Raw genomic sequence first — 10,691 nt, 5'->3', positions numbered from 1 at the left:
CACCCCCATGCATCTCAGCCCGCAGCGCGATCACTGCAGCCCCCAACAAATGGCTCTTCTCTATGCTCCAGCAGTGGACTGTCCCTCATGTCCAGCACAGGACTGCAAACCCTTCATTGGTCTTGATGATAGTCAGAATGCAAGAGAAGTAGCTGCAGGGACCAGCCTGTAGGAGCGGAGGATCAGATAAGCAAATCTGTTTTTCCAAATCCTCCAAACTTAAACGGGCAGTTAACCACTTAACCCCGGGACCATATTGCTGGTCAAAGACCAGAGCACTTTTTGCGATTCGGCACTGTGTCGCTTTAACTGACAATTGCGCAGTCGTTCGACGTGGCTCCCAAACAAAATTGGCGTCCTTTTCCCCCCACAAATAGAGCTTTCTTTTGGTGGTATTTGATCACCTCTGCGGTTTTTAGTTTTTGCGCTATAAACAGAAATAGAGCGACAATTTTGAAAAAAAATAATATTTTTTACTCTTTGCTATAATAAATATCCTCCCAAAATATATTAAAAAAAAATGTTTTCCTCAGTTTAGGCTGATACGTATTCTTCTACATATGTTTCGTAAAACAAAATCTCAATAAGTGTTTATTGATTGGTTTGCGCAAAAGTTATTGCTTGTGAGTGCAACTTTTGGAGTTTCCATTTAGTGTTTATTAAACTGGTTAAACGATTTTACACTATTGTGCACTTTTCTTTTTTTGCATTCATTTGGAGATTCTGTGGACCCTATCACTGGAGTATGCAAATTGGTGATACACCGGAGAGATTTGAGATTTATGCTTATTAGCCAAGCACGAGAGTGTAAGGCATACTGTTGCGGTGAGTTGCCATTTTGATGGGTGACTGGAGCACTAAACACTTGAGGTGTGGTGGAATTCCTTGAAGAACTGGAACGAACACTGTTTATTTACCTTATGAACTTTCTCTACTTGCTACTTCACCTTTAGAGCCTCGGGTTCAATTTATCTATATCCAATCGCATGTTTGAGATATACACTTTGTGCTATTCCTACACATTTTTATATGTTTAATCATATATTGTTTATATGTTTGTATATTATTGCACATTTATTTATATATAGTGGAATATTGGTATATTCTTTTAGCGCTGTTATTTGTACTGACACTTGGTGCACAAGATTAAGTACATTTATTTCTTTCGCAAAAGTTATAGCGTTTACAAAATAGGGGGTAGTTTTATGGCATTTTTATAAAAAATTTTTTTACTAGTAATGGCGGCGATCAGCGTTTTTTTTTCGGTACTGAGACATTATGGCGGACACTTCGGACACATTTTTGGGACCATTGCCATTTTTATAGCGATCAGTGCTATAAAAATGCATTGGATTACTATAAAAATGCCACTGGCAGTGAAGGGGTTAAGACTAGGGAAGGGGTTAAGTATGTTCCCTGGCTGTGTTCTAACTGAAGGGGGGGTGGCCTGACATGGGGAAATGACTGATTGCTGTTCATACATTGTATGAACAGAAGATCAGCTTTTCTCTCCCTGACAGGACCTGTGTGTTTACACACACAGCTCCCGGTCCCTGCTCTGTAACGAGCAATCGCGGGTGCCGGGCGGCGATCGCGCCCGCCAGGCATGCGCACGGGAGTCGGGGTCGCGCGCCTCTATTGGCTGCTGGGCGAGGTGACGTATAGCTACGTGCTCTCGCCCAGCAGAGCCGACCTGCCGCGGAAATAACTGCGGTGGCTGGTCGGCAAGCAGTTAAAGGGGTTGTAAAGGTTTGTTTTTTCGTTTCTAAATAGGTTCCCTTAAGCCAGTGCATTGACTTACTTACTTTTTCCTTTGATTTCCCTTCTAAATGTTTTTTTTTGTCTGAATTTCTCACTTCCTGTTCCTCCTCAGTAAGCTGTTCTGGCTGACTAACCCCCAGCCAGATGATGGGGGCAAGCTTACTGAGGAGAAACAGGAAGTGAGAAATTCAGACAAAGAAAAAAAAAACATTTTGAAGGGAAATCTAAGGAAAATGTAAGTGAACCAACAATGCACTAGCTTAAAGGAACTTATTTAGAAAATAAAAAACATACCTTTACAACCCCTTTACATCTAGCAGTGTGGGTACAGCCCCACAGCCAGGGATCATTTTTAAGTTTCCTTGAGTTCTGCTTTAAAAACAGACTTCTTGGGCTTCTGTGAAGCCACACTGCCACGCCAAGCACCTCTGCAAAGTATGGTCCCTAACTTTAGTCTAGCAACATTCCCAACTTGGGTCATACACTGTAGAAATAAACCACCCCTGAATACCAGGGCTGTGGAGTCGGAGTCGAGGAGTCGGAGTCGAGGGAAATTTTGGGTACCTGGAGTCGGAGTCGGCAAACAATGCACCAACTTCGACTCCTACTAAATTTAGATTGGAATTAAAAAAAAAATTCCAACAGGAGTTTTATAAAGCACTAAAAGAAGTTGAAATGTATGATCGCTCATCAAAACTTACTGTTGAAGAAGCCATCCTTGTTTATCCAGAGATCGTTAGTGATGTGGCCAGAATAGTTACTGCAATGCCACCCACCCAAGTCAGTGTCGAAAGATTATTTTCAGCCCTAAAAATAATAAAGTGACTTAGGAGCCTCTATGAAAGAGGATCTGGCAGAGGCAATTCTCTTCCTTAGAACTCTACATTGAATTGATTTGCATTTGCTAAGCCTATAACTACATTTCAAGATTAATATAAACCATTTCTAGGTTTTACAGATTTTGTTTTTGGTTCATTATAGATAAGCTTTGTTTTTGTTCTAAAACAACCAAATAATGTGGTTTGTATTTTTGAACTGGTAAAGATCCTGTTCCTGATGTTTATGCCTGCTGCTACTATCCAGCCACTTGATTGATTAATATTTTTTTTTTTATAAAACTTTGTTTTCATTGTGTTTGTCTTTTGCTTAAACTGTGCAATACAGTAGACTGTTGGCTTCCCAGCCAGTAGTCCTGTGGTAGGCAGGGCCATCTTTTCCATTGGGCACGCTGGGAAGTTGCCCGGGGGCCCCGCTTGCCTGGGGGGCCCCACCGGCTGCCCAGCAACCCCAGTAAAAAATTATGGAGAGTGACGGGTTAGAACTGCCCATGCCCAGTTTGCGGAAATCACAGAGAAGATCCGGTCCTCCACGAGTGCGGGGGGGTTGCTGATGTAAGGGGGGAGTGAATGCAAAAATGTAAGGGGGCACTGATATAAAGGTTCCCCCTCCTATATTAGTGACCCCCCTTACCTTAGTGTATTTAATCTAAGGAAGGTGGTCTCTGGTCACCAGAGTACCCCCCACATCAGAGTCTGCAGGATTCCCCCTTACAATGCAAGGGGGAACTCAGTCTGTGGACCCTGATGTAAGTGGGAAAGAGAAAGCAGTGGACTCTGATATAAGGTTGTCTCTGGTCACCATAGCCCCCCTCCACATCGGAGTTCCCCCCTTAGATCATGATCTGCAGCGTTCCCCTTTACATAAGAGTTCCCTTTCACTGTAAGGGGGAATCCTGCAGACTCTGATGTAAGAGGAAACTCTGTGCTGGCTGGGTTATAGTAACCTGACCTTCATGTCAATGAAGACATTTATTTTTTTTACTTTTGTTTAACTTAAACACATTTATAATAGCACTAGCTATATGTTTATAGTTTAAATACTGACATTTGCATTGTTGGGCACTGAAAACTGTCATTTTAGGTACTTTTTTTGCAGTGGCAGTCAAAAATGTGGTTCTGCCAGTAAATGTTATGATTTTTGTCAGTAAATTCTAGTGTGTGATTGTGTAGACAGGGCCCCAGTGCACTGTATTGCCCGGGGGCCTATAATGCTCTTAAGATGACACTGGTGGTAGGTTGCGTTTCTTTCCCTCAAGGAATGTATAAAATACATTTGCATATTAATACAGAGGAGTCGGGGAGTCGGAGTCGGAAGTACATAAAACTGAGGAGTCGGAGTCGGAACATTTATCTACCGACTCCACAGCCCTGCTGCATACGCTACAGCTATGTTTCTCATCTTTATTATCAATAAAACAGTTAATATCCCATGGGAAAGTAGACGGTAAAATAAATAAAATTCACTTAAAAACCTTAGACTTGAAGAAATTACAGCAGACAACTCATTGGATATTAAAGGCCGCGGATGTTTATTATTGGTTTTAATAAATAAATAAATAACTAGTGGGTAAACAATAAATTAAGATAGTAATAAATATATAAATAACTTTAGCAAACCTAGCCACTACGGCTCAGGCTGCAAAAAATTACCCACACCAACATAAACAATACACTCGTCAAAAACAGCATAAGCATAATTTCTCTCTCTTTTTTTATATATAACTTTATTTATTATGAATATAATCTTAATTAAAAACTTGTCCCCCCTCTGCAAGACGCAAAGGTGACCCAACCACATAACAACAGCCGCGACATAAATAAAACAGGGGGTGGGTGGGGGAGAACACCACAGTTCTTCTGTCCTCTGAGGCGACTGAGCTCTCTCCTACGGAACCCACTTTATATAGCCCTAACTCAAGCCAGTTCTAGCTAGTTTGAAACCACTTTCTGCAGGCTTTTCCCTGGGCCAGAGAGATGACCTGCCTAACTGGATTTGACCTGCATTTTGAGCGGGCTTTCACAGGTCACAGAGAGGTCACTACCTTTTTCCCTCAGACCTGGGAGCCCGCCCAAATCTTCCCTGAGAGCATCAGGCTCCAAAGGGGAACCTTCAAAAAATGTTCTCCCGACACTTTCCCATGAGGAAAAGGGGGACTAGAGGCTGCCATTCCCCGTTTCCTTTCATTCTACGTTCATACCCAGTGGATTATAACAGTGGAGGTCATATATACATCTGGTTTCCCGACAGGGAATATGTCTTACAAGATTATCTCCTCTCCAATGTGGAGTGTATTTTTCTATCTATTCTGTTATTTTGCACAGGTGATTTGATCAGTTTCATCTGAGGGGAATCCAGAAAACATGACCTGTTGGGGGAACTTGAGGACTGGAGTTGAGAAACATTGCACTACAGTTCTCAATGGAATGCAAGTGTGGTGACTCCAGTCCATCCTCCAGCTCCGGAACGGAAGGGCCGTACATTTCTGGTGCTGGAGGAAGAGTCTGCAGGAACTGACCAAAGTTGCAATGCATTGCAGGCTCCAATACAAAACATAATCAAATACACATTTTTATACATTTTTTTGCATCATGGGTTTGTTTATTTCTTATTTTTTTTTTTTTTTACAAAAGGTGAAATATGCCTTTAAGCTTCAACATGTTGAATTCATTTAAAAAAAAAAAAATCAAACTACAGCTCTCATTAATCCCTTACTTTGCCACCATGTTAGGTAGGAGTTAAATGCCTTGCAGCGACTTTCTAATTACGTGGTTTCTGTGGTTGGGTGCTACGGTGTGATCGGGGATGAGCGTGCTCTCTGCACATAAGGATACATATGTCCAATGGCTGACTCCTAATGGTAGGGAAAAGATAATACTGGGTGATCCTGGGGGAGGGCGCAAACAAACTGAAAAAGAACCATCAATTGCTGCCACTGTGCCATAAAACGCAGCCACTGTGCCCCATCATATGTTGCCACTGTGCCCATCAAATGCTGCCACTGTCCCCATCAAATGCAGCCACTGTGCTCATCAAACGCAGCTACTGTGCCCATCAAACACAGCCACTGTGCCCCATCAAATGCTGCCACTGTCCCCATCAAACGCAGCTACTGTGCCCATCAAACGCAGCCACTGTGCCCCATCATATGCTGCCACTGTGCCCATTAAATGCCACCATTGTCCCCATCAAATGCAGCCACTGTGCCCATCAAACGCAGCCACTGTGCCCCATCATATGCTGCCACTGTGCCCATCAATTGCTGCCACTGTGCCCATCAAATACCGCCACTGTGCCCATCAAATACTGCCACTGTGCCCATCAAAAGTTAACACTGTGACTAGGGTTGCCACCTCATCCCTTTAAAACAGAACACATATGAATTACACAGGTTCTGTGGCTGATTAAGGTGGTAATTAGACTCATTTTGTGCCTTACCTGCATTAAATCAGCCACAGAACCTGTGTAATTCATATGTGTTCTGTTTTAAAGGGATGAGGTGGCAACCCTAACTGTGACCCCCCCACCCGCTCGCCGTCTGCCATTCACTTACCCTATCTCGGTGGGGCAGCAGGTGACAGCGACGAGCTGTGTCCTCCATTTGTCTCCTCCCCTCCTCCTGATAGGCGCCTGTCCTTTCAGCCAATCAGGAGACGGGTAACACACCAGCGCTTACTGATTGGCGGAGTGGCAGTTTAGTGTTAGAACAGCGAATATTCATTCGCTGTTCTAACACACCTGGGTAAATGTGAGCGCTGGCAGTTCACCTTTTTTTTTAAGCCTATTAGAGCCTGTGGCTCTAATCAGGTGCTTCAAAAATACACCCTCGCCACTGTAATTCAGGCGCCTGAATAGGGGGTGGCGATGCAATGCATTAATCTATCCATTATGCATATAGGAGGGTGGCTGGAGAGAGGGGGGCGGCCCTCGTGTGCCCTTAAAGCGGGAGTTCACCCGAAAAATGTTTTTTAACATTAGATTGATGCTCATTTTGTCTAGGGGAATCGGGTAGTTTTTTTTAAATCGAAGCAGTACTTACCGTTTCAGAGAGCAATCTTCTCTGCCGCTTCCGGGTATGGTCTTCGGGACTGGGTGTTCCTATTTGATTGACAGGCTTTCGACGGTCGCATACATCGCGTCACGAGTAGCCGAAAGAAGCCTAACGTCGGTGCAGCTCTATACGGCGCCTGCACACCGACGTTTGGCTACTTTTGGAAAATCGTGACGCGATGTATGCGACCGTCTGAAGCCTGTCAATCAAATAGGAACGCCCAGTCCCGAAGACCATACCCGGAAAGGGGCGGAGAAGATCGCTCTCTAAAACAGTAAGTACTGCTTCGATTTTAAAAAAACTACCCGATTCATCTTGACAAAATGAGCCTCAATCTAATGTTAAAAATTAACTTTGAACCTCCACTTTAATGGACGCATCACCACTGCGAAATAACATGCAAAGGTGGCTGCTGTACAATTACATAGGAAGTGGTTGAGTTAGGAGTGCTGAGATGCCATAAAGAAGAGAAAAAAGGGGAAACTTATTTTAAACAACAACAATGTTAATGATACAACGACATAGATATGACGTCATCCAGCAGGGATTACAAGTAAATATGCAGCTAATATCGTGAGTCAGCAGACCGGTGCAAAGCATGCTGGGAATAGGCCGGTTTTCCGGGTTCCTGTAGTCTGTGACAACACAGCGATCAGATATGGTTGTTCTGAAGGGTATACCGTCCGTGTTGTCCCCGGAGCTGCTGTACACACTGGCCCGCATGGGGCACGGGGATGAGATCGGTGAGACTCCAATGGGGAAGGGAATTGTCGGTAAATGCTGAATGTAACAGCAGCACAAAGCTGCAGAGACAGGTGCGGCCAGCAGGGGGAGCTCTAGGCTCGGAGTCTTCATTGAGAGTCCAGCAGAGCCAAGACAGAGGAGGGGAAGAGATTTGTGAGCAGAAATGTCACCTCTTCCTCATTGATTGCAGAAACCTTCTCAGCTTTTCAATATGTGTGCCTGGCAAATTAGATTTCAGGACTGACAACATATTGCATAAAGGGAATCAGTCTATAACTGTATGGGGGAATGTAATACACTTCCTATGCTTGGTTGACAACGCTCACTGTACTGTATCTATGGAGGAGCGGCGTTGTCACCCTGGGGGCCCTGTCACACTTGGACAGTGTGCTAAAAAATACACAGAGAAAAACACCTACTTCCATGTTTCTGGCTGGATGAACAAGATGCCTTCCTTGCTCATCCAGTTGGAGAGGGAGCGATACAGGGAATGTAGGGAAGATTTTACCCCTGTATACTAAGGAGTTTGGCAAGACTACAGAACACCTCCCACTCTCCTCATCTCCATAATATAGAGGGAGACCTTTTTGGGCTTGTTCACACTTCCAGTCCTGCTTGAAGAGCAATCCACATTCAGATTGCCCTTCAGAGAGCATTTGTAAACATCCCCTTACTTCCTGCTTTAACCCCTTGATCCCCATACATTGCATGCGGTTGCAGGACACTTGCAGAGCAGTTCCATTCACTTGAACGGGTTGCATTTGGCGGGCATTAAAGCGGAGTTCCGACAATTTTTTTTTTTTTTTAAAGTCAGCAGCTACAAATACTGCAGCTGCTGACTATTAATATAAGGACACTTCCCTGTCCAGGGCTCCCGTGATGTCCTCCCCCAAAGCCGATCTGGCTCTTGGGTGGAGGCACCGCCATCTTCCATAAGGAAGTGAAGCCTTGTGGCTTCACAGCCTGGTTCCCTACTGCGCTGCGCAATCCCACTGGTCCCTGCTGTCTTCTGGGACCTGTGTGTCTCCCAGAAGACAGCGGGGGAAAGCATACATGGCATAGATCGCCGCGGAGCCTGCGGCAATCTATGCACGCAAGTGGGAGCAAATACCTGGCTTAGACAGTTATCTGCTCCCCCTGAAAGGTGCCAAATGTGACACCGGAGGGGGGTTTCCGAAAAGCGGAAGCAGGGGATCCGGTGCGTCCCTGGTCTCCGTTTCAAGTCTGAGGCCCAGATTCTCAAAGGGCTTACGACGGCGCAGCGCCATGTACGGCGTCGTAAGTCCTAATCTGGGCCTTCGTATCTATGCGACTGATTCTTAGAATCAGTTACGCATAGATATCCATTCGATCCGACAGGCGTAAGGCTCTTACACCGTCGGATCGTAACTGCAATTTTTTTTCCCCGCTAGGTGGCGCTTCCGTCGTTTTCCGCGTTGAGTATGCAAATTAGCTAGATACGCGAATTCCCTAACGTACGCGCGGCCGACGCAGCCAATGTTAAGTATGGCCGTCGTTCCCGCGTCGAAAATTTATAAAATTACGTTGTTTGCGTAAGTCGTTCGTGAATGGTGCTGGACGTAATTTACGTCCACGTCAAAACCAATGACGTCCTAGCGACGTCATTTAGCGCAATGCACGCTGGGAAATTTTAGGGACGACGCATGCGCAGTTCGTTCGGCGCGGGGACGCGCTTCATTTAAATGAAACGCCCCCTACCTGTCGAATTTGAATTCCGCCAGGTTTTTTACGCTACGCCGCCGCAACTTTACAGGCAAGTGCTTTGTGAATAAAGCACTTGCCTGAAAAACTTGCGGCGGCGTAACGTAAATGAGATACGTTACGCCCGCCCATTTTTGCGCCATTCTACGAGAATCTTCCCCTGGGTTTTTGGCTGAATTCAGACCTGAAACTGTGCCAAAGACGCACAGGATCCTTTTCCACTGCGGACCGTGGTCGCCCGCAGCTGTGTGAATTGTCTCCATTGAGAGCCGGGCAAACTCTTCTGTCATGCGAATGGGATGCGGCCAAAATCCACATCCAATTTGCATAAGTGTGAACCTGGCCTTAGACCCCTTTCACACTGGGGCCACGGCCGCTTTAGCACTGTGCTTTTTGGCAGCTAGCGGGGCACTTTTAACAACAAAGAAGGGGTTAAAAAATCCAGTTTTGCAGCACTGTAAAAGTGCTTTGCAGGCGCTGCCCATTCATTCCAATGGGCAGGACGTTGTGGGAGCGATTAATACAGCGCCCCCAAACTGCCCCAAAGATGCTGCTTGCAGGACTTTTCCGAACAAACCGCCCCAGTGTGAAAAGTCACACTTCAATGAATGGGAGGTGGTTTTCAAGCGCTTAGCAGAGGCTATTTTCAGCGTTAAAGTGTCTGAAAACCGCCCCAGTGTGAAAGGGGTCTAAAGGAGTAGTGGTTAGGGGGGGGGAACAGGTATATTGCCCCCAGCCACTAGTGTGAAGGAGCCTTTCTAGTTCAGAGAGAGCTGACAACAATGATCACTGATAAGGGTGCTGCAGAGGAAAGATCCCAAGCTGGAGCAATGGGTCGTTTTGCTCTTATAGAACAGCTAGAAAAAGCACTTTCAATGGTATATTTAAAGCGTAAAATCACTTTAGCCTCCCAGAAGCTTTTGCTGTAATGTGTATATATGCACCGTGCATTTGCACTTTGTGCCACACTTTGTGTCTTTTAACCGCTTAAGCCCCGGACCATTTTGCAGCTAAAGGACCAGGCCCCTTTTTGGGATTCGGCACTGCGTCGCTTTAACTGACAATTGCGCGGCCGTGCGACGTGGCTCCCAAACAAAATTGGCGTCCTTTTTTCCCCACAAATAGAGCTTTCTTCTGGTGGTATTTGATCACCTCTGCGGTTTTTATTTTTTGCGCTATAAACAAAAATAGAGCGTCAATTTGAGCCTCAGTTTAGGCCGATACGTATTCTTCTACATATTTTTGGTAAAAAAAATCGCAATAAGCGTTTATTGATTGGGTTGCGCAAAATGTATAGCGTTTACAAAATAGGGGATAGTTTTATGGCATTTTTATTAATAATTTTTTTTTTTACTACTAATGACGGCGATCAGCGACATTTTTTTTTTCGTGACTGTGACATTATGGCGGACACATCGGACACTTTTGACACTATTTTGGGACCATTGTCATTTTCACAGCGAAAAGTGCTATAAAAATGTACTGATTACTGTGAAAATGCCAATGGCAGTGAAGGGGTTAACCAGGAGGGGGCGCTATAAGGGTTTAGGGTGCCCCCCCTCCAACACAGCTCCGT

The 10,691-nt window shown here is 45.1% G+C and overlaps 1 protein-coding gene across 1 annotated transcript in view; it reads left to right on the top strand.

Annotated features, from left to right (window-relative positions):
- The first annotated feature begins 7,237 nt into the window (after positions 1–7,237).
- FUOM (fucose mutarotase) overlaps positions 7,238–10,691 on the top strand; it is a 76,146-nt gene continuing 72,692 nt past the window's right edge. The window contains exon 1 of the mRNA XM_040320764.1: positions 7,238–7,392. Within this exon, the coding sequence (XP_040176698.1) occupies positions 7,308–7,392 (85 nt within the window). The 5' untranslated portion in view covers positions 7,238–7,307. The remainder of the gene's footprint in view (positions 7,393–10,691) is intronic.

This window comes from Rana temporaria, chromosome 8 (genome assembly GCF_905171775.1).
Source record: "Rana temporaria chromosome 8, aRanTem1.1, whole genome shotgun sequence".
Lineage (NCBI taxonomy): Eukaryota > Metazoa > Chordata > Amphibia > Anura > Ranidae > Rana > Rana temporaria.
This window is presented reverse-complemented; position numbering and strand designations above follow the sequence as displayed.